The sequence below is a fragment of the Lupinus angustifolius genome, chromosome LG09, assembly GCF_001865875.1.
Source record: "Lupinus angustifolius cultivar Tanjil chromosome LG09, LupAngTanjil_v1.0, whole genome shotgun sequence".
Lineage (NCBI taxonomy): Eukaryota > Viridiplantae > Streptophyta > Magnoliopsida > Fabales > Fabaceae > Lupinus > Lupinus angustifolius.
The window spans coordinates 12,265,948-12,291,564 of NC_032017.1; the positions used below are offsets into that span (position 1 = coordinate 12,265,948).

At 34.2% G+C, this 25,617-nt stretch overlaps 2 protein-coding genes across 2 annotated transcripts; one reads left to right on the top strand and one right to left on the bottom strand.

Moving 5' to 3' along the window:
- On the top strand, positions 9,514-14,006 carry LOC109357550 (IAA-amino acid hydrolase ILR1-like 4). The gene is made up of 6 exons (XM_019601560.1): positions 9,514-9,908; positions 10,508-10,633; positions 11,072-11,386; positions 12,566-12,694; positions 13,116-13,656; positions 13,859-14,006. Exons 1-5 carry the CDS (start codon positions 9,591-9,593, stop codon positions 13,497-13,499), a joined length of 1,272 nt encoding a protein of 423 aa, XP_019457105.1. The 5' UTR covers positions 9,514-9,590; the 3' UTR covers positions 13,500-13,656; positions 13,859-14,006.
- LOC109357537 lies at positions 14,440-18,061 on the bottom strand. The gene is made up of 2 exons (XM_019601544.1): positions 17,022-18,061; positions 14,440-15,312 (listed from the first exon to the last, which is right to left on the bottom strand). Exons 1-2 carry the CDS (start codon positions 17,520-17,522, stop codon positions 14,671-14,673), a joined length of 1,143 nt encoding a protein of 380 aa, XP_019457089.1. The 5' UTR covers positions 17,523-18,061; the 3' UTR covers positions 14,440-14,670.

A 25,617-nucleotide genomic window follows, 5' to 3' on the forward strand; every position in this document is an offset into this window, starting at 1 on the left:
GAAAGGCTTGGTAACCATGATATACACTTGTTTCATGGCTACCAAGCCTTTCATTTCCCTCCCTTCCCCTCCAAAATCCAACTCCCAAACCAACTCTAAGTGAGAGGAAATGAAGTTAATAAACAGCCCTACACTCATTAATTTCCTAAGAACGTTATTCAAATTAATAACTTCTAAGATTATTTAATTTAATAATCTCTCATTTCGTTCATCTGGTTACTTGAAGAATCATAAATAATTTTAATTGCACGTGAACCTTATAAATTATCATTCTTAATTGAAGTGAAGTGATTGAATCATGACGATTATATAAAGTAATCTGATTCTTTCCATGTATCACAATCCTCTTAACCTAACTAACTTTAATTTAAACTTCCATTTACTTCTTGAAAGCTCACAAAGTTATCCTATTATAACCATATAAATATACTTTAAAATTGATAACTTGAACTTTATTTATGGAAATGACATTTTCATTGAGTTCAAATGTTTCATGCTAGAAAAAGAACATGTACATATACATAAGGTACTATCATATTAACAATGACTTATTTATAATGCTCATTCTTTCGACACATTAATATAAATCTTTAGCAATAATCCTTTAGATAACTAATCCATCACATCAATACCAGTATGAACACCTTCTGTTTCTGTACTTCTTTAATTGATATGTACTTTAAATCTATGTGTGGCATCTCTAAAATATTTGTCATTCATAGAGAAGAAGACATATTGAAATTATAACGATTAAACTTTAGTGGTCTACTTACATTGTTTACAATGTCATACGCTAAAGTAAAGTTCATAGCTGTTGATGCAGCAGAAATGATCGTTGCGCAACGTTGACTACAAACAATCAAATAAAGTGCATAAAATAAATAGAAGAGAAGAAACAAAAGAATTTGTTAATAAGGTTCGATCAATTGTGAACGCTGAGTGACGACCAAAATATTATCAGAAAATAAAGATTATAAACCCTAGCACACCGATGAGCCCAAGTGCCCATGAAGTGTTTTATTTGGTGCACATTACAACAAGGGACTTGAGTCCTAGCATTGATACTCTACTCTATTCTAATAAGGCAATATGTGACTTCATAGAATAGCATATTTCAAACATTCCCAACAATCTCCACATCAATTGTAATAGACGAATATGTCGTTCCTTAGGAAATCTACACAAGAATCTCCACCTTAGTGAATATATGACTTCATCTTGATCAATGCCTAATCAAATGGAATACGCCACCTAGCCATCTATTGTTAGAAAGTCTTTCGATATATGAAACTTCTACACAAAAGTTCACCAACAATTTTCCTCTTCAATACTCAGTCAAACTGAACATTGGAGCTTCCTTGGAAAGCCTAACCGCTACTACCATGTCTACTTCGACAATCCTAGTTCAAAAGAACTATCATACTCCACTATAAGGAGTATATCACAACACACATCTTACGTCAATGCTAATCAATGCATGTGTCACATCCTAGAATCCAAGCCATGTTCATGTCACACCTTGCATCTCTACCACGTGTTACACCTTGAAATAAAGCCAATTCCCAGGTTGTACCCTACATCAAAGTCAGTCATCGCTCCTGTGCTTTTGTGGATATGCTAACAATTAATATCCTTCACTATGACGTCCTAGACAAGCCCTTAGGATATTCCACTTCTCATGAGCCCAAACGCCCATGAGATGTTTCTATTTGGTGCTTATATCTTAACAAGAGACTTGGGTCTAATATATAACATGGATACTCTACTCTATTTTAATACTAGGCAATGTGAGACTTTATATAATAACATATTTCAAACATTCTCAATAATAGCCATCATGCATGATTTTTGGCCTCAAAGCATGTCATAAACTCAACTTACACGATAAATGTAACACTTATAGATTGTCTTCCGCTTATCCATGAGTTGGCTCCCCCAACCATTAGGAAAACATACCAAATATGATCTATCATAGAATATTTATATTCCTATCACATTGGATGCCTCACCTATATTCTTCATTTCAAAATTATTAGAATGAAACTTCTTTACATCATATAATAACCATTTATGATTTGCAAAAGCATAATGTCATCAACATATTTGACTAATATTACAAATTTGCTCCCACTGATTTTCATATGTGTACATCAGTTAATAGTATTTTCCACAAACCCATATGATGTAATGATATCATTGGATTTTATATACTATTGTCTAGAAGCTTGTCTAAAACTTTTAATTATTCGAATGGATGAACATAATTATTTGATTATTTCAGCTAGTGATTCTAAAAAAATATTGGCTTATTTAATCTACGCATTTTCCTTTCTTGTGGTATGAACCCTTCGAGTTGGTTCTGTAACGCCCCGAAAATTACTCCAAAATACAAGGCAGAATCCTAATCGTCGCCCAAATAAAACTACTCACAAAAATAAATATCCTACACAACTACACTAATCAAAAAGCAAAATAGAAATGGAAATGGCTCCTAACGACTAGCCCTAGTGTTTGTGGTTGTGCTGGAACACTCGCTAGGGTCCTCCTCCATCTCAGAGTCGGAAGAGAGGTTGACAACCTCAATGGAGTCCTCGATGTTGATTAACTCCACACAATCATCCTCTTCAGTTGCTGGCTCCTCTTCCTCCGCCACCATGTCCTCCTCTAGGTCATAGGATGAATGTTGCGACAGAGTCACCACCCTTGCATCCGCCTGAAGGTCTGGCATCATCCGCCAAGCGGCTCTCCTCCATATTGGGGAACTGATCACGTCGTCCTAAGTCCGTCGCCTCCTGGAAGGCCCTGCAACATCTGGTCCTTGGGGTGTCATAAACTGAGTCGACGACACAACAGGTGCCGGCTCTGAGCAGGCAAGGTAAAGGAAGCTTCCAAATCCTCATGATGGTAAAGTGCATCGTAGATCCATCGCATACCATCTTCAACTCTAAGGCATAAGGGCATGTGTAGGTGTATCGGTCTCCCTCAATCATCCATGCCCCCTATTGGGACATCGAGAAGCGGTAACTCTGAATCTTGACAAAACGATCCATCTGAACAAAACGCGAATCGAAGACAAACAGAAAGAAAAAGGAGTAAGACATCTGATGAATATTACTCATTGACGGCGTGGAATTACACAGAATATTACATACAGACAGACAAGCATGACATACAAAATATATATATCACATACATAAATGCAAATGATGAATGACGTTATAACTCAAACCATGAGGATTAATATCTACGAGCTCAATGTATGAATGTTATGTTTATTTCATCCATCCTTACACTAATATCCTCCCAATAAACTATTCAGAAATAATCGAGAGTACATGTCCCATAACAAGCCGATTTGAACACACCAAACCATTCCTCGCAAGGATATATGATCGATCCGTTCCAAAGAACTATCCATTTCTGGACGGTGTCGTATCAAACACTTTCTGAGCATCTCTCTCATCGATCCTGATTGCAAAGAGGGGCTGTCAGAGATCGTCTAGTTTGCACTGTGAGAACAGTCCCATCCAACAAAATACCTGATCCAGGAATACAAGGGACTCGTCTCACCTGGACTCTCCCTCAAGACTTTGCTAACGAACCACCGCCATCACCTTCCCTCTCAACATCTCGGGGCTCGTTCATCTTCCCTAAATTTCCTCTCTACTACTTCATTATCCATAATGAGTATGTACACTAACTGAGGTTAGCCAATTAAATCTTTTAATCATTCTTTTATACGATCAGCCCAACCTAAGACATCTCCCAAAGGAATGCTTCATGTGGGATCTAATCTTATGTCATCACATAATAGAGGAATAACATCCTTACCACTACGAACCATCACTGAATATCCTAGACGAACACATGTCCAAGCCTCTTACAGTTAGACAACCTAGCTGCATCGTATCATGTAATCCTTTTTGGGCATTGCCCTAATCACGACATCATAGTCGGAAACCTTGCCTTAAATAGGAGCAAGAACAAAGAAACTTGTATAAGTTTGTCGATTTGGGCACCAGACTCAATCATCTGAGCCACGGTCTTTCCCAAGTGTAAATACACTTAACACCCAAGCTAGGACTATTGCCTAAGCAATCAAACAATAAAAAATAATCAAAAATACTAACTGTCTCTCACTCAAGCGACGAACTCACCAAAACAGACTCAATTCTCTTCCTGACTCTCGCCCAAGCGAGGGACTATCGCTCAAGCGACAAATCCATAAAAAATTGGTCGAAATACGTGTCTGGTCCTTGCCCGGGCTCCCAAAACCGCCCAAAACAGGCCAAACTGGCTACCTGGCCCTCGCCCAAGTGAGGCTGGCTAGCCCAGGCAAGGGGTTGCTCGCCCAAACGCCAATTGGAGCCTCCTTTGCTTCTTCCTCGCTCTTTTGGGCTACCGGATCGAAAATCTCCGCTGTTTTCGATCCCTATGTGTTTTAGTTTATCGAGTGGTGTTCCTTCATGGATAACTACCAAAACACTTTATATTTTAAGCTATCATATACAACTTAAGAAAGTATCCCTACAAAATCCAGGCACACAAATATTTGATTAAGTACGAGTTTTCTTAATACACAAATATAACTCCAAACTTTTGAGATAGTTTAGGAGATCCGATTGTCATATTCGGAAACCACTATGTCACGATGTATTCTCCCACACCTTAGATTATCACGTGCTTGATTTCCTTTACGTGAGAGTGGGTTGGTCGTCCAACTTCGAAACTAAACACACGAAAACAATTTAGTGATTTGTGAATCATATTTTACATGATAACCCCTAAAGTAAAGACATTGTTTAACACTTTAATCCATTTGTGAACTCAACAACTTTCAGCCATCCGGTCCAAGATTCATATTTTTGAACCATCCTTTATCCTCGAAAGTCTTGTTCCCGATTTCCAAGGTAATTTTTTAATAAAGTTTACACTTTTATCACCTCATAGATTTATATTTTCATGGCGACTTTTTAAATCAATATCTCCCAAGTCCACACTTTTTAAATCAATATCTCCCAAGTTGATCTTACCACTTTAAAGTAAGTCATCTTAAGTAGATTCCATATTTTGTATAATAGGCTTCCAAAGGTTTCTTCCAAAAAGTTGATTGTGTAAGAGATAGGTGAGTGATTTAAGGGATTTTGTGTAAGAGGATATGTACTTTTACTTGTGTAACAAACAAGCCTCTTTAATGAAAGTGATGTGACCTTTTTGGCGAGACATTCTCGATTAAATCATTTCCGAGTATTGTTGGCTAATACTCGGTCAGATATTAAAAATCTTCCGATTTCGGTTTACGGGTAGAATTTCGAAACACAGAATTCGGAGTGAAAAATATTTAGAAATACATTCTGGACAAACTTCATGTCTATCTTGACTCGAAATAATATTTCGAAGCCAATGACGCAATCAGAATTCGATTATGAGTTATTGAACTCATAAACATGTTATTGAGCCGAATTCAGGTTAATTTGGGCCGACGACGGCTCAAAAACCTTTCGTTACAGAAAATTATGAAAATTTACCACAAAATAAAAAATCATAATACAAGACTAACACTCAACTATGATTTAGCCTAAATTAATACCGATTAATTTCTAAAATTAATCATTGATAAAAAATAATTAATAAAACATACACAAAAAATTCACGGTGTTACAGGTTAAAGAAACTTCTTCCTTTAGGTAACCATTCAGAAAAGCGGTATACACGGCCATTTGGTGAAGCTCTAAGTCATAATGAGCAACTAAAACCATAACATTCTTAAAAAATCTTTCTTAGAGTTTGGAGAAATATTTTTTTATAATCAATACCATCTTTCTGAGTGAAACCCTTAGTGACAAGTCTAGTATTATATCTTTCAATGTTGCCCTCGAGTCATGCTTGATCTTAAGGACTAATTCACAACCAACTCATTTTGAACTCACATGCAACTCAACTATACCACAAAATTTATTATCGTCAATTGAATTAAATTCTTCTTTCATATCATTGAGTCACTTTTTAGAATTGTCATATTTAGAATTGTCACTTTTCGAGGATTTATGAATGGGATTGGACCCTTATCTATGCTCAAGTCACATTCATGTTCAAGTAAATATACAATATAATCATTAGAAATAACTGGTCTTTTATTATTTCAGACCTTCTTAATACTATTTCTTGCGGCTCATCAATCACTTATTATTAACGACTTCATTAACCAGCTCATTTACTACTATTTGTTGAGTTAATTTTGGATATTAACTTGTTATCTCTGTGTTATTTGACGGTAATATAACAAGAGGAATAACAACCTTAGGTGACGCCTTCAGTGAAGAAGATTTACCAAAAACCTCCATAATATCTACCTTTTGTGACTTGTTACTCCCACTATCAAATCTAACATTTCCAGACTATGATTCTCCTATTGTGGTTAGGGCAATAAATATTTTTACCCTTTTGACTTTTTTGGATAGTCGATAAAGAAATCACTAATGGTTCTTGCATCAAGCTTATTTTCATGTGGTTGTACACTTTTACTTCTATTGGACAACTCCAAACATGGATATGCTTCAAAATGGGTTTCCTTCTAGTCCATAACTCATAGGGAGTTTTAGCAAATGCCTTACTAGGAACCCTATTCAGCAGATATGCATCGGTCTTTAATGCGTACAATCACAACTAAAGTGAATCTTGCTCATAGAACTAGACTAAACGATCAAGACCACATTCTTTATTCTCTTTGTGGTGAGGTGGAAGAATCTACTAATCATTTGTTTTTTACGTGTTTTATTTCATATCTTGTTTGACAAAAACTTTAGTCTACTTTTGGTTTCTCTTATATTATTATGCATAACGAAGTCAAGTCTCTTTTTCAATCCATGAAAACTTTATAAGGTTGGGGAACAAGAATCAACATTGTGGGTGACTATCTGGTTTGTCATAATTTGGACTATTAGGCACATTAGGAACAAAATTATTTTTGACAACAAGAGGTTCCATATTGATGAGGTGATGAACCTTATTTTCTTGCGCTCTTGGAGCTTTCTCAATGCTCGTTTTCCTTTCATCTCTTTTTCATTTGTAGAATGAGTGAGTAACCTCTCGAATTGTCTTTCTTTATTTTAAATTTTAGGGATTGTGTGGATAAGAGAACCATTTATTCACCTAATTTCTTTATATCTTGATTAATAAAGATTTCATTGTTGATAAAAAACGATAAAGGTACATCAATATGAATCAATATTGACCTAACCATCTCCATTAGAATACAACTCTGCCTTTTAGTCACACCATTTTGTTGTAGTGTGTAAGGCATAATTATTGAGAATATATGTCTCGATTTTCGAGAAACTTTGCAAACAGTCATTGACATTGCCCAGTCTTATTATTATTTCCATAATATTAACCACCTTTATCAGACTTCACAACCTTAACCTTTTTTTCAAGATGCCTTTCAACCTCATCAATGAATAATTTTAGAACATTCATTGATTGATTTTTTTCATGCAACAAATATATGTAACAATAGTGTGAGTAATCATCTATAAAAGTGATGAAATGCTTTTCACCACCCCAAGATGAAACATCAAAATGATCACAAATATCTGTATGTATCAATTCATAAGTTTGCTACTTTTTGTGGTTAAGTTCTTTGATATGTGTTTAGTTTCTTTTTCTTTAATGTATCTAAACAAACATCTCAACCGCCAAAATCTAAAAGATGTAGAATCTCACTTTTCTTTAACATTATTATCATTTATTTGGATGTATGACCTAATTTTTTTTGACACAACTAAACATAATTATTGTCAAAAAACTTTAAGCTTACTACTAACATCATGTTCAATGTTAAATAATATTCCATAAAATTAAAATCAAGATTCAAGCAATACATCATTCTTTAGTTTACCAAAATAATACGAATGTTTATGCATATTAAAGCAAAATGCCCAATCTTAAAATTAAAGCCTATAAAATCATGAACTTCTTTCCCGAAGAAGAAGCAATGACAGTATCGAGGAAATAAGCATCAGCTAACTCTGTGCCAGTAACCGCGGTAAGAAAGAGGATGCAAGCGTTATTCAGAATGATTGGACCAAGCAACAAAACTAAGTTCCTAATACATTCAATAATATAAAGACACTTTTCCGGTCAATCTATATCTCCTAATTCCATAAACCCGTGTCTTTATTCTGTTCCCATGTAAAGAAACTTCTCAGTCTACAGGGTTCAGGTTGAAAGGAATCCCTATACAATATGTAACACATGAGTTGTTGCACTAGAGTCTAACTGTTATTTGAACCTCAGTAAGATATGATTCATCTATAACGAAAACAACATGTTTACCTTTATTTTTGAACCATTTCTTCCTTTTAGGGCATCTTTTTTATAGTCCTCATTCTTCTTATAAACAAAATACTTCATCTCTTTACATATTTTCCATTCTTTAATGAGGATCCTTTTCTTCCTCTTTCCTTTATTCATATTGTTTGGTCTTAATCTGATGGTGCTAGTTGGCTCTTGAAAGGACAAGTGAAGTTATTCTTAATTTTTTTAACCTCTCTCTTTCTAAACCAACATGGTCTTTACTTCCTGAAAATTGCATTTCTCTTTTATAGTATTGTACTTCACCTAAAATTGGCCAAACTTAACAGGAAAGAAGTTAATGATGAATTGTACTAATAATACTTCTATTACGTCCACCCCTTAGTGCTTTGAATAAACCTCAAAGAATTTAAACTAAACTTTTATTCATGCATTTAATATATCTTTGGATAACAACTAAATGCATTAATATTTACTAATGATGTCTAATATTAGTCTTTAATGAGTAATTAATCATGCATATTAGTCGTTGCGGTGCAAATTATTTTGTAATTAAAAAAATAATTTTGAACTTGATGCAGTCTGACGTGATTGCATTGCGACTTCATACGGTCACACCATAATTGCAGTGTGATGCAATTATGACAATACGTGCAACTACAATATTACGCCCGCCATCATCATCTTAACCACACCAATTACCAACCCGACAACCACCCATCTTTGATGACCACCACCATCACCACTTAATAACAACCACCTCGAGCTCCACCACCACCATCACCCGGACCACTACCACATTAGACACTATCATCATCACTATTTCCACCACCACATGGATAACCAACCACCAAATCGGAGAAGAATTGATAATAAAGGGTGCTACTAGGTAATAGTCTAGGGTGTCATGTGAAGACAATGATAAGAAAGAGAATACTAATTAAAGTGGTAGAAGGTGTCAACAGTTATGGGAGTTGTTATTAAACAATAATAAAAATAAAAGGTGCATGACAAAGTGAAAACGATTCAAAAATTATTACTTAAAAAATAACATTTAATAACTTAAAACAATGAATATAAATCTTTATATTACACTCAAACAAAAACTAGTTTTGGTTTGTAAAAATTTCTAAACTTCAAAAATAAAAACCAATCAAACTCAAATCTCAAAATTCTAACCTAATGATTGATAAATACATGATTATATGATTATTATACCCAATTTCCCTACTCAATTTTCTATCTCTTCCAAACTTTCACTTGCAAAGTAAGTAACCATGGGGTTCTTCAAGTGGATCAATTTCTTCATGATTTTCAATTTCTTCTCACTCTCACTCTCCACCAATTATCTAGATGAAGCCAAGAACCCTGATGTATTTGATTGGATGGTGAAAATAAGAAGGAAGATTCATGAGAATCCAGAATTGGGTTATGAGGAATTTGAGACAAGTGAATTAATAAGAACTGAATTGGGTAAATTAGGAATCCCTTATAGACATGATCAAGTTGCAGTAACTGCTGTTATTGCTTTCATTGGGACAAAAAAATCTCCTTTTGTTGCACTTAGAGCTGATATGGATGCTCTTGCTTTGCAGGTTAACATAGATATATACATATCTTGTTTATATTACTTCCTATATCATGGCTTTGAGCCTTTGACTTTTGAATTATGATAAATTTATCTGGGTTGACATAAAAAAAGTGCTTTTTCTCTAGGAAAGTGCTTATTTAAAGTAAGGTTTTGTTTAAAGTGTGCAAGGGTTATCCTTAGTTAATTGTGATCATGGTAGCACACATAATTCTATGCTCATAATTGTGTTGTTCTCTTGCGCCACAATAAAGGTTATTGCTTACTGACTATGAGTTCACGAGTTCAAATCCTGAAAATAGCCTCTCGGCTTGCAGGATAAGGCTACATATATCTACGCTCCCCAGACTCCACTAAGGGTCCGTTTGTAAGTTGGATTTTGGAGGGGAAGTAAATGGAAGGAAAGGCTTCACAGCCATGCAATACACTGTGTGATGAGTCTGACGTCTTCCATTTCCATTATTTCCCCTCCAAAACTCAACTCGCAAGCAGACCCTAACTTGGAGCTTCGTGCACTGGGCCACCACTCTCTTCACTTTACACTTTTACAATTTCTGAGTCCATCTGTTATATATTTTACTGATATATTGCTATATCTAACCTTAGGAAAAAGTGGAGTGGGAGCACAAGAGTAAGGTACCTGGAAAGATGCATGCTTGTGGTCATGATGCACATGTTGCTATGCTTCTTGGTGCTGCAAAGATCCTCAAAGAGCATGAAAAAGAGATACAAGTTGCTATGCTTCTTCCTATCTAATTTTTGAATTTGTCCACCTTGCTATTTACTTAAGAAATTTTGCCCTTATGGTGATTATATACTTTTTTCCTTGTTGAAATTTTTTGCTCTATAATGCCAATTAATCAAAGTCAAACATTTCTTCTGTTTCTAACATATTGGCAAATTGATGACATATTATGACTGCTAGTATTTCCCTTCATGCTAGACTTGAAATATTACAAATTTACAATCAATCCATCATCTATGCCTAGCATGCAACTTAAACCTAAAAAATAAATCAATTTATCTTTGATTCTTGCTATTTTGAGTTTGTTACTTAATCCACATGATAGGAGAAAAGAAAATGAAAAGATAAAAGTTCCCTAACTTTTTCGCCATTTTTTCACTTTCTAATGGATCTTTGATAAATTCATCAATTTGTTGCATAAATAGGGAACTGTTGTTCTTGTTTTTCAACCAGCAGAGGAAGGAGGTGGAGGGGCGAAGAAAATCGTAGAATCCGGTGCGTTGGAAAATGTTACTGCTATATTTGGATTGCATGTCACACCCAGGTTTCCAATAGGTGAAGTGGCCTCTAGGCCTGGTCTCGTGTATGCAAGAAGTGGCTTCTTTGAAGCAACAATTAGTGGAAAGGGTGGTCATGCAGCTTTTCCACAAAATTCTATAGACCCTATATTGGCAGCATGTAATGTGGTTATTAGCTTACAGCATCTTATTTCTCGCGAGGCTGATCCTCTGGACTCCCAGGTAAACTTGTTTCATGTTTCCTTTCCATTTCCACCGCCATGTCGTTTTTGCTTACATTATATTCTGAACCCATGACTAGTTAAGCAGTCTCCATGTTTTATAAAAGTTTACTCATGCTTATGTGACTAAGCCGAGTTAGCCGACAGCCACATTTGTTAAGAAATTCTTGGATTCCCTTTCTTTTATCGGTTCTTTTTATTTCTCTATAGATAATCTACATAAACTTTAGAAGTATGAAGTATCAGTTCCACATTTAAGTCAACTTACTTTGTCTGAGACCTTGGCCTTGTTTATCATTGTTTATCTGAGAATATGTTGTGTACAGAAAAATTAGTGCGACAGTTTTTGTTACACTGAATTTAGAAAGAATAGAGAATAGATGAAGAAAAATGGGGTTCAAATCCAAATTTTCCAGAATGTGGTTGTTGCTTAGTGACCACGAGGTCACGGGTTCAAATCCTGGAAACAGTTTCTCCGCTTGCATGGATAAGGCTGCGTACATCTACCCTCCGCAAACCCCAAGTGGTAGCCTCGTGCATTGAGAGAATAGATGAAGAAAAATGTAGATCTGTGTGTTTAATACTTTAATTTACTGAAATCATCTCTGATCAGTTTGACCAAGAGGTAGAAGAAAGATTACAAAGATAGGGATATTTGAACTCCCTAATTCTCTCCCTTACCTCCTAACTACGACTCTGCAATTTTTCAATCTGGATTCCTTCAGAATCTTCTCTATACAGAAAAAGACTAACCAATTAATCGTTAGTAGGCTTCGATTCCCTGTTCCCGAACCTATTTCTCTCGGCCGTATTTACCCTTTTCATTATGGATATGCTATGAACACTATTACTTTTTATGTAACCAATTCTGAGTAATTTGCTTGGCTGGAAAATTGAGCTGGGATGATCGTCATCCAGAGTTGAAAGGTGTCTTGTTCACAGGGGAAAATTGCAAAGCATCGAAGACCCGAATCTATGAAAAGTCGAGATCGAGGAACACAACATCACTTCACATCTCAATGGCATATGACATTAGGATATGGGTGACCTTTAGGACCATGCTTCTATGTTCATGCATTTTAACTTGCCTACATGTGATAACTTCTGATTATTAATATGGAGAAGGGTTTATACTCAGAAGGACCATTATGTTTGTTGAACATAAAGGATTTACCTGCAGGTTGTATCAATAGGAAGTTTCCAAGGAGGTAGTGCATTCAATGTTATTCCAGATTCTGTCACAATTGGTGGCACCTTCCGCGCCTTTTCAAAAGAAAGCTTCATGCTACTAAGACAGCGCATTGAGCAGGTGTGTCATAGAGAAGAATAAATTCAATTTATGTATGGGTTAGATGAAATAAATGATCGAAATTATTTTAATACACATCAGCATCTCACATCCATTTATTTGTGTCTATCTGATTCTCACTTGTTGTCATATGAACAACCATCATTAGTTGCTACCTTGTGTTGTGGTGGTCGAGAAATTATTGTACGGTCCAGGACTAATAGTCCGAAATATATCCAAATCACTGATCATGTATTAATGAGTTAATTTGTTTCATAAGTCCGAAATGCTTATGCAGGTAAGCCACCTTAGCTGCATAAGTTTCACCCTCCTAGGACCCCATAATAGTGGAACCCAAGCCTCTTTTTGTAACTAAAAAATCACTGCACTCATTGGCTCTCATTGTTATCTTGCAAGAGTCAATGCAAATTCATTTGTGCAGGTTATCACTGGTCAAGCTCTTGTGCACAGGTGTAATTCAACAGTGAACTTCTTCGATGAAGAGAAACCTTTCTACCCGGCAACAGTAAACAACGGTGAGTTGCACAAGCATTTTCACAATGTTGCAGGGAATTTCCTCGGCATCAACAAAGTTAACGACATCCCACGACCATCAATGGGAGCTGAAGATTTTTCATTCTACCAAGAGGTTGTACCTGGCTACTTCTTCCTTCTCGGAATGCAGGATCCATCACAGGAACGGCTTGCATCAGGACACTCACCCTATTACAGAGTCAATGAAGATGCACTTCCTTATGGAGCTGCACTTCATGCATCATTAGCTACTAGTTATCTTCTAAAATTGCAGCACGAAGTAGAGGGGTAATTTGGCCTATGATGGTTTTACACATACTTCAAGTGTAAATGTATTATATTTACATTCATATAGTTTTGCTTGGTGCTTCACCTTTAAAAGCATTAGCTCTGGATTCAAAATAATAAAATCATTAGATTTGCTTATATACTGGGCAAATGTGAGAAAGGTTTCGTACTACCAAGGGATACGTGACTAATCTCTTTTGGGATACGTGACTTACCCATAGAATAAGGAACTAATCTTTTTCGGGATACGTGACTGTCCTCCTAACAAGTGTCACTCACAAGAATCGAATCATTGACATTTTGGTCTTTCTTGGGATCTAGCGAAGCTATATACTACCAGACCAACGACTTGTTGGTAGAAAGGCACACTCTGAGTCTCAGTAACAGTTTATTCTTTTACTTTTTTCCCCTTCCATTTTGGCCCCATACAAGATTTTCCTTTTACCACTTTTGTTTAAGAAAATATCTTTAATATCCTTTGCAATTTCAATATACACTTTTGCCCTGGTAACTGTCACCCTTTTAGTTCTGATATTTTCTTCATGGTGTATTTCATCAATTTCTTCAACTTCAAAGTCCTTCAATTGTGAAAAATATAGAAGAAATGGAATGGTAGGCCATAATAAAATTTGTCCTTACTGCAAGATTTTAACACAAGGGTAATAGTGATGGTGCACCAAAAACTACCTAGTTATATAAGAGCCTAACATTGAAGGCTAAGGAGCTAACAAAACTAACTTCAAATCTTAGGAAGATCAACCTTTTGAAATATTATCAATCCCAAGTATTTAGTAAATAGTCTGAAAATGTGAATAATCAGAAAGATTCAAAAGAAAGTGAATAATGGAACAATAGAAACAACAACCAATACCACAATCTAGACACCACCAATGTCTCAAAATTTGTAGGTAATAGGGTATCATATAGTGACCAGAAAATTAAAATGTGTAAATGGCAAAACATATTCCAAAAAGGATAGCTAAAATATTTAATTAATTAACAAGTAATCCAATCAATATCAGTCTATACTGTGGCTAATACTAGAGTAGTAACTCAAAATTTCTGCAAAACAGGGACAATATATGACTAATCATGTGACTAAGATAGAGGTAACATGCTCCAATCAGCACACCTTCAAGAAGCAACTCAGAAGCCAGTACCTTTTTCTTTTCTTCTCAAATTCCTAGTACTTTTGGTGCTATTTTCAAAAGAGGGTCCAAAGCACTAGGTGCAAATTTTCTTGCAAACAAGAAACAAAGAGAAGATGGTTGGTTATTATAAAGACAGTTCTGTTCTTGCAAAATTGTTTTGAAGAGTTCCTCTTTGATGTCATCTTTCCCAAAGGTAGCAGGGTGAGCACCGCCTCTTGACCAGTCCACATAAGTGAGGCTCCGATTTGCCAAAAGATGAGGTGTATCTATTGTTAACATTGTCTGGAAATAGTGCTCATCGACATAACATTTGTGGGGAGTGCAGAATTCTTGAAGCTTCGGATAATAAGTAGTGTCTCCAACTACCCTAATAGCGAGTTCTCGGTTAATTTCGAACCACTGAGACCCCTTACGCCAGTCAGTGGAGTTGATCTCAGGTGCCATATTTTCATCGTAGCGTCCTCTGCCATAAGGACCAGGTTCATCGATTGCACCGATAAAGCTGTACCGTGACCGTGATAGGTAACGGTGGACAATGCTGAAGTTCTGGAGAGGAATGCAGGACTCTGAAAAGAGGAGGAACCATTCATTTGAGATATCAAGCAATGCATTAGCCAAGAGTCTTCTTTCAGCATCACACATGCTCATCATTCCCCATTCTGTCACCTGTGAATCAGACAACTAGTTGGTAATTTTTTCAAAACGGAAAATACTCAACCGAATTCTACGAACAGGGTCCATTTATCTTGATAAACTTGTTTCATTTTAGAAGCATATTCTCCTAATGGATAATAAGAAACCGATAGAATAGCATACATGTTTGATTTCTAAGTGTACGCATTTTTTGTAATTTCCCCGGCACCCTATCTATCATATAATTATAAACCTTAATGAACAAGATTCTTGTTTTTAACTTTTCTATATATAGTTTTTCAGCATAACAGATAGTTTACTGCATCTCAATTTGTCAAACAAAAAGAATAGATATAGAGTCAAATATACGCAAGAAGATGAGATCTACGGCTTCCTATGGCAATCGGTGCATTATCTAATGCGGAGAGAAAATGTGAAGGTGGAGGCTGAAAGGCCTTATGAAGGTAAGCACCAGCTCTCACACATAGCAATTCCCAAGTGTCAGCTCTCTAGTCTGGTAATTTTCAAATCATAAATTCCCCGTGTCATCATATTTCGGAAATATTTTCTTCCCATTTGGCATCTAGAAATGTGTAGAGCATCAACACTATCTTCATTCCAATGTCCCCTTTTAGATGATTTACTAGGGAAGCTGTGGTCTCCCACTCCCTCCTAAATTTCCAAGGGTTACTTTCTCTTCTTAATTTTCTTATGATGGCCTCCATAAAAGGGCAGCCCAGTGCACGAGGCTCCCATTTAGTGGGGTATGAGGAGGGTAGATTTACGCAGCCTTACCCATGCAAGCGGAAAGGTTGTTTTCAAGATTTGAACCGTAAACTCATGACTTCCATATCAACCAATTATTTCTTGAATCAAACTCCACCCATGACTAAGTCCAATGACAAAGATGCATTTCTTTCTGTTCTCATTAGTGCCATAATTGAAAATAAACCTATTCTGTTTTTTTTTACAGAATATGCAGACATTAATAACCACTACTAACTCAAAAACTGAATAGGTCCTTCTATCACACCCATTCATATAAAGGAAATGTTACTTTTAATTGCGACAGAGTATAAATTTGTCATCCGAAAAATCACACGGAGAGATGGATTCCCTCAATTGAAGAAAGTTATTGTTGGAAAAATGACCAATTCTCTAGTATATCTTATAAGGATAGAGATAATAGTAATACCATAATACAGCTGGAATATACTCCATTCTAAGAAAAATCCATAAATTAGGCCAAAACAAAGTGATTTCCCCTTTTACCAAGATATAATTCACATATAAAGAACCATCAATAAGATATTTATTTTCCACGCTGGATCTCATTCCAATATAAGGAAACATCTCTTAGATCCACATGTTGGATAATTCCTATCAACATTTGCTTCACACAAAAAGCATGATAAGTTCATATGCCTCTTACATTGAGATTTGTTATTTAACTTACAATATATGAAACAAAGAATTGGGATCTAACCATTATTTAATATGACTATAACTTATTACTCATCATAAACTTCATAACAATAACTATGGACAGGTCGAAACGCTAACAAATAACAGGTAATGCTATGCCTCGGAATATAGAATTTTGATGACAGATTTATCATTGATCACATGGCAAACCATACGATAAGAAGATGCTACTTTCGTCATGAATACATATCATACAGCATCTAATATCATGAACCATATTCGAAAACAAACTTAAATGAAATAAAGCTAGATTATACCTGGCTTGGGATCTGCCTCTCATAAAATACAGATGATGGTGGAAAATCGGCATTGTAAGATGGCAGTGAATGAACATAAATGGAATAAAGTCCTTCATGCCCTGCAAAGAATTTCTCCCAGAGTGGTGCCAATGGCAAAGGTCCCTTCGTCAAGAACATGAACGCCATCTTCGGAAGTCTCTTAAAAGGATAAGTCTTGATCCTCGGAACAAAAGAAGCCCTCCAAAGGAGCTCACTGTCATTCATGGTATGCATCAAACCGGATGTAGGCCTAACCCAACTTTCAATGGTAGCAGATGGCTGCTGAAAGCAGGGCCTATAGGCAGACTCCACATTATGAATACCGAAATGCCGAATCATGTACATGCTAAGAATCGAAGCGCCAAGGCCAATAACCAAAAAGAGCAAGAAAAACTGTAAAAGTCTAAAAGGGAAGGGCCTAGATGGACTAGTCCTTAAATTTGCAGCCGGGTCCTTCCCTTCTTCCAACCTAGACTGCATATTTTCTTCTATTCTACTCCAATCAAATCTAGGATCTTGCTACACCTATGCCTTAAAAGTTAAAACATAATCAAATCTATAAAAAAACACATAAAAATCTCAACTTTCTTCACAAAATCAGATCAAAACAATAGTATCACACTATTCTACAACATGGGGTATTGACAAAATCAATCAAAACCCATATGAGGAAACAGATCAACTTCCCATAAATTGAACAATTATGATATTTTTTATGGAAAAAAAATAACAACTTTACTATCCTATTTCATGGGGGTTGAAAAAAAGCAGAGAATTGAGTTATATAGACTCAATGGAATCAGAATTTAAAGGGAAAAAAGACATTAAAGGAAAAAAATGGAGGGATGAATCTCATTCACACTTTTGAGCTATGGCCATGAAATAAGGCAGATTTGAATGGACGTGTGAGAAGTGTTGTTTGGTATCTATATATGCATTTTTCATTCATCAATCTTCAGAACAACGTGCTATAGGTATGATAATGATAACTATGTAATAAAACAACAAAAAAACAAAAACATGAAAACATGAAATTTGTGGAATGTATTATTTTTTGCAACACAAATGAAATATATATATATATATATATATATATATATATATATTCAAATAAAAACTAGTATTAGCATTAAGTGTAACAATTTATATTATAAAGGACATGTTACGGTGTATTTTTAAGGTAATTTTCAACCATGTATGATTTGAGCATTAATGAATTAATTAGTACCATAAGTGATCCAATGTGAGAACATTTTTCAATATATACGATCATATGGCTCTAGCCATATCTTGGTGTTACCTTTCTAGTTACGAACTAATTTTTTTTTCCAGATTTGTGGCTGCTTTCTAACTAATGTCGCTGTCAGGCTCAATCTTATACCACTCAATTTGATTTAATTACTTTTTTCTTCATTATAGGAAGGTTATTCAATTTTATTCTTTAAATGTAATTAACAGAAGTAAATTTAAATCTTTGTGAAACTCCACTTCGGTTAATTTAAGATGAATCTAGACTAATAATTATAATCATTCATCTTAGTTAAGGATTTAGATTTTTTATTTGTAAAATTTAAAGATTTAGTTTGATGCATTTAAAGTCAAATATATTTCAGAGGAGTCAATTTCCTCCAACTTTAATACATTTAATGCATTTTTTAAAATAGCTTTATTCTTTTTCTCAAAATTCTTTTGAACCACAATATGATCAAAATGCTCTCATTTTACATAATTAAATACTACGAGTAAAAAAACCATAATTTCCTTATAACACCACGAAAATCGTTGAAATGTCCTTAATTAAATAATTTTTTTAACGATTTTATAAAATTGTTGAATAAAAACATAATTTAATACCCCGATTTGGTCAAAATAATCTATATTGACTTCATAAAAACATAAAATTATTATATCGTTTTTATCTTTCCTTTCTTTTTTCTTTTTTTCTTTTTTCCTTTTTTCCATTTCCACTACTTTTTAATATTATTATATTAAAAAAAGTATGAAATAGTTAAATAGTTGGCACGTGAATCATTAATAGTGTATTTTTTTTTCTTTTCCAACTTTCAATATTTTCTTGTTTCATTTTATTTTCTATTTCTTGATAAGACTCACGACAAATTGAATCAATTCGATATTTGTTTGAAAGTATACTCGTTATTTAGCTCAAAAAATTTGGTTATGAATCAAATGAGTTGAACTTGAACTAAAAATTGATATTGTTAAATAAATGAGCCGACTTTGAGCTAAACATAATTTGACTTGTTAGATTTATGAGTTGAATCGATTATATATATATATAAATTATTCAAGTGAGAGTAATTTTCTTATAAAAATTATGAGAATAATAAATTAGTATCATACAAATATACATGAATGTTTAAAACTAAAAGTTAGTTCATGGCATGATCACCTAAAAAATTTAAGTACGCTTATCTTTTAATATTGACAATCCAAATAAAATTCAATTTTACATATTAATTGTTATCATTTCTCACATTAATAATTGTCTTCATTTGAGCCACTTTTTATACATATATATACACGTAGACAATCTTTTCTACGTAAACTTTAATTCGAAGCTACATTTATTATTAATATTCAAAAACTTTATTTAGACCTTCAAAGATTTTGATCTTTAAACAAGATAAAAATGAAAATAACCTTTGGCAGAGAAAGAAAAGCAACCAATAAGAAGAAGATGAAAAATGCCTTTCTCTTTCTTTATTGAATGAATGAAACAATGAACCTTACTCATCCTTTTATATTATGGATAAGTTAAATAACTAACCTGGATGAAGTAATTACATGTGTCATTTAATAGGAAACTTAAGCTTTCTAAGTGTTTGCAACACACAACTCAGTTGTAAGTTTAAGATACCAACTAAGAGGGGGATAAATTAGTTGTTGGGAGAATATGACTTATTTTTCTGTTATGTCATCAAAGTTTATGTGCAGTGAATTTATACAGAATTCAACCAAGTAAAGCAAAAGTAAATGACAAGAATAAGTAGAAGAAGAGTACACATAGAGTTTTTATATTGATTCGCCTTCTTGTCCACCGAATGTTACATCCAGCACTCTTGCCACATAAGATATTTTTCCACTAGATAATTTGAGTTTAGTTACAATTTCTCTCCCCGATATTCTGGTACCTTACACACTCACAACTTATCTACCATTGAAAATTCTCTTTTCAAGTGAACTCTTTTTCCTTCTCAACACACTCTTGTGATGAAAAGTTTACAACCAATATGAAGAAAATATCAGTACAAAGTTTGTCTTTACAAGTTTTGACAATTCTATAACTTGCAATCCTTAATCTCACAATATAAATACTTAGTTCAATCAGATGGTTTGTAAGGTGGATAAATCTCTTTGGGAGATCTAGAATTTTGTCTTCAGGCTTCATACAAAACATTTCATATTCTTGGGAGAGAGTATTGAGTCTCGATATTTTTACTTCCTTAGTTGCGTCATGTGTGGTCTCTAGAGTGTCCCATATTTCTTTTGCAGATTTGCAGTTTGACACTCTAAAGAACTCATAATTTCAAGTGTTGAAGTGAGGATGTTCTTTGCTTTGAGATTGTATTGCACTTTCTTTTTATCTTAATCATTCCACATGGATTTTGGCTTTAATTCCCTTTCACCATTAACATCGGTGAAAAGTTCATAAGGTCCTTCCTCAATCGCGTTCCAAATATCTAGGTCTTGAGATTCTATAAAGATTCTCATCCTGATTTTCCAAAAATCATAACATTCTCCAATAAAGCTTGGAGGACGATTGATGTTGGAACCTTCTCCTAGAAATGTTCTTGAGGCCATCTTTAATACAAGATCAGATTTGAGAATAGATCACTCAAAATAAGCTCTAGTGTCAATTGTAAGTTTAAGATGCCAACTAAGATGGGGTGAATTAGTTGTTGGGAGAATATGACTGATTTTTCTGCTATGTTATCAAAGTTTATGTGCAGGGAATTATTTATGCAGAACTCAACTAAGTAAATCAAAAGTAATTGTCAAGAATAAGTATAAGAAGAGTACACAAAGAGTTTTTATATTGGTTCGCCTTCTTGTCCACCAAGGGTTACATCCAGTACTCTTGCCATACAAGATATTTTTCCACTAGATAATTTGAGTTGTAATTACAATTTCTCTCCTCGATATTCTTGTACCTTACATACTCACAACTTATCTAACCTTGAAAATTATTTTTCAAGTGAACTCTTTTCCCCTTCTCAACACACCCTTGTGATGAAAAGTTTATAACCAATATGAAGAATATATCAATGGCAGGATTTCCTTTACCAGTTTTGACAATTCTATAACTTCCAAATACTTAGTATACAATGCTCTTAATCTTTTGAAAGTTTAGAACAAATGCACTTTGGAAGCAACTTCAGGAAATCTGAAAGTTTAGGAACAAAGTTGCTAACAAAATGTGCAGAATTTTGTTTACTAAGTTGTGAAAGTTTTTTGTGTGATTGTGTACAACTTGTGTTTTCGTGTGTTTAGTGCATATTAAATTTCGATGTCTCAATTCCTTTAAATAGGCTTTCATTCATCCAAGATATCCATCCATGAAGATGAGGCACAATTTGAATGAAACCTATTCACTTTGGATGAAAGCTGTTCATTTGAATTTGAAAATCTAGTTTCAACAGCTATGTGTAATCGATTACCCAAATGTTCTGTCCAAGATGGTAATCGAATAATACACTGAATTAATCGGTTAACTTAGTCAGTTTTACTTTGTAACTGTTACCTCAGTCAGGTAACCTGTTACACAGTTCCAGTAACCTATTACCAATTGCCTCACATTTCAGGTAACATGTTACCTAGTTCTGGTAACCTCTTAACCAGGCCAAGTAAGTAACTCATTACTTAGCAATTTAATTTTGCATTTTAGGCATATCCATTCTTTAAAAATGATTTTAATTTTTTTAAGCATTGCTACTAAATATTAAAGTGAGTGTTAGGATAAAAGTACCTATATGAAGACTTTAATCTATAAATATATTGAAGCTTGAATCTTCTATGTCTTCATGGCCTTCTTACTTTTCTTCTTTTTGTGATTTTGGTGTCTTCATCAAAACCATATCAAGGTCGGGAACAAGATCTTCTTCACACCATGTTGTGCGTGTGAGCCATGGTCTGTGGCACGAAGTGAGGCTGAGTGTCTCGGTCATTTGGACTGCTAGTGCGGCCAAGTGATGTGTGACCATCTAGGTCATCTAGTCTACTAGTGTGGCTTAGTGATGTGTGGCCATCTCGGTTAGTTGATGTGCAACTGTGCTCATATGGTGTGTGGTTGTCTCGGTTAGTTGGTGCAGGATTGTCTCGGTCAGTTAGTTTGCTCATGTGCATGTATGTTGCATGACTGTCACATTCAAGTTGGTATGGTAGTGTTAGGTAGTCTCGGCCAGAGTCACGAGCATTGAATCGGTCATATGGGTTTCTGGTGCGATACTTGTTCGGTCACATACAGAATTGTCTCGGTCAGACTATGTTGGGTTGGCTCGGTCTGATGGAGAACTGTCTCGATCACGAGGATATTTGGCACGATCAGTAGGACTTTGTTGGGCCATTATGTGACTGTTGTTGACTTGATGATTATGGTGAATATCTTGCTTATCTATTTCATGCATATGTATAATTCACTAACACATTGTATGTCTTTAAATTTATGCTAATGAGTGACATACATCTGATATTATTAACCTGCTCGAAAGCTCATAAACTTTAATTGAGTCGAACTTGAGATGAAAAAGTAGTTAAGCATTAAACTCGACTCGAAACTTGACTCGATTCAATTCTTAATGAGTTGAGCCATTCAATCCATTTTCACTCCTACTCACTTTCTTAACATATTTTTCTTCATTACTTTTAGCATTATTTTATGAGGTACTATAATATGATTTTCTCTAATTGCGTGTTTGATGCATGGAAGTGGAATTGGTTCGAAATATTTAATTCTATGTTTGTTTTATAAAGAACCCAATAATAAAATATAATTCTAAATTCATCCCCTTAAATTTGACGACAAATAAAAATGTCGTAATGCAATATCTTGATAGATCTACTAGAAACAATTGTAGGGTGATGTTGACTTTGATTAAAGTGTTGGTGACTATAATGGCAAGGTAATGGTGGCGTTAACAAAGTTAAGGTTGTAATATTGATAATAATGGTGGTGTGGAGGTGGTTGTGAAGGCAATAACAAGAGTAGTGGTGATGACTACATTGATCAAATCATAATGACAACAAGGAAGGGGCGATTGTATTGTTGTGCTAATGTTCTCGTTTAATGTTTATAAAAAAAACATATCTAGTTGTAGAATTAAAATTGTTGAAGTGGATGGAGGATAAGAAGTGAGAATGGTTGTAACCCAATAACAACAACATAGTCTTATTCCAACATGGTAAGGTAACTACATAGATAAAAACGTCATAATGTTCAAATCCTTCAAATAAGTAGAGTTACTAGATCAAATAAAATTATAATTTACTATCATAAATCATTCACATTCACAAACCATTGAAATTTAAATCCTTTATAACTGCATGGTAGTTTTGTTTAGTCTATTTAGGCCTCTAGCGATATAACCACCCTTCATCTAATCTACTATGCCTTTTGTGACTTCTGCATTTCTTTTCTAGACATGTTTGAATTATCTAAGGTGAGATTATACCACCATTTCTACAATATGAGTTACTCCTACTTTCTCTTTAATGCATTTATTCTCAATCTTATCATGTCTAGTTGCCTATTCATCCATCGTGAGATTCTCATCTTTACAACAACGAGTTTATTCTCTTGTTTTTATATTATTACACATTAGATTTCCTTATGATTGGCGAAATATCAGTCATATGATCTTGTATTTCATGATTCTCAACTATATGTATATATATATAAAACAAGGATACAATGTCATACATGAAACCATATTCTCTAATCTACTCCTTTGATATACCTTTTGAGAGAGTTTTTGGTATGATGACCTTCCTCAACCAAATCCTTAATTCATTTTGGGACCTTCGTCTTATCTCTAATGGAGCGAGGTGAAAACTATTTGTGATTTAGTGTCTTGAGGAATATAACCATTCTTTATGTGTTAACTTATAGGAGTCTCACTATCCCCTATAGGCCAACAATTTGGGTATCCATTCATTAAGCTCATATTTGTTATCAATTTTAGAAGTCTTATAGGTTGTCAGTAATTAGATAACTTATTTTGTAACCCAAAATAAATAGCCGATATAATTGTATTAAATATCTGATGTCTACCTTAATTAGAAATTATAAATTTCTAATAAATTAAACCTTGTGACCTATGCCATGCTATGATCTCCAATTTTCATCTCAAAGACAGAATTTACATTTCTCTTACTAAACTTACAACCATATAACATATCATACTCTAACTTAAATGAAAATTATATACTACTAAAACTTATCTCTATATATTTATTTTCCCGTTTATTTCTTATCTTGAGGCACCAACTAGTCTGTATCATCCAAAAATATATGCATTATGTCATTATATCTTTGGATATATTCAATAAGCAAATCTAAGACCAATACTAAAAAGGTTGGGCTCAAAGTTAACCTTTGATGGAGTCATATGCTTATGGGTCAATCGTTTGGGTATTCACTCATTAAGCTTATTATCTCCTATAGTTCAATTGTTTAGGTATACACTCATTAAGTCAATATTCATTATCAATTTTAGAAGTCTTATAGGTTGTCAGCAATTAAATCACTTGTTTTATAACCCAAAATAAATAACAGGTATAATTATATTAAATGTATGATGTCTACCTTAATTAGAAATTATGAATTTCTAATAAATTAAACCTTGCCACCTATGTCATGCTATGATCTCCAATTTTCATCTCAAAAGACAAAATTTGCATTTCTCTTAGTAAACTTACAACCATATAACATCTCATACTCTAACTTAAATGAAAGTTATATACTACTAAAACTTATCTCTATATATTTAGCTTCCCATTTATTTCTTATCTTGAGGCACCAACTAGTATGTATCATCCAAAAATACATACAGTATGTCATTATATCTTTGGATATGTTCAACAAGCAAATCTAAGAGCAATGTAAAAAGGTCAGGCTCAAAGTTAACCTTTGATGGAGTCATATGCTTATGGGTTAAACATTTGGGTATCCACTCATTAAGCTCATTATCCCCTATAGATCAACCATTTGGATATCTACTCATTAAGCCCATTTTTGTTATCAATTTTAGAATTCTTATAAGTTGTTAGTAATTAGATCACTTATTTTGTAACCCCAAAATAAATAACCGATATAATTGTATTAAATATATGATGCACACCTTAATTAGAAATTATGAATTTCTAACAATCTCTCACTCGGGCTTTATATTTTTCCTAAAACAATTATATCACATATTCTTTAGACACGCATCTGTATGCTATTTATATTTAGATTTCTCCTTAGTACAATCTAGTTCATCTCATATATCAACTATGAAATCACTGCAACCTTCATCACATTCTAACATGACTCGACCATGATGATCACCATATTAAT

What these genes read in the sequence shown, in the direction of transcription:
- LOC109357537 (XM_019601544.1), bottom strand. Translation starts at nt 17,522, where the DNA reads ATGCAGTCTAGGTTGGAAGAAGGGAAGGACCCGGCTGCAAATTTAAGG. An exon ending in AGAGGCAGATCCCAAGCCAG is followed by an intron (nt 15,313 to 17,021) that starts GTATAATCTAGC and finishes TCTGATTCACAG; the next exon opens with GTGACAGAATGGGGAATGAT.
- LOC109357550 (XM_019601560.1), top strand. Translation starts at nt 9,591, where the DNA reads ATGGGGTTCTTCAAGTGGATCAATTTCTTCATGATTTTCAATTTCTTC. An exon ending in AGCATGAAAAAGAGATACAA is followed by an intron (nt 10,634 to 11,071) that starts GTTGCTATGCTT and finishes TTGCATAAATAG; the next exon opens with GGAACTGTTGTTCTTGTTTT. An exon ending in TAAGACAGCGCATTGAGCAG is followed by an intron (nt 12,695 to 13,115) that starts GTGTGTCATAGA and finishes TCATTTGTGCAG; the next exon opens with GTTATCACTGGTCAAGCTCT.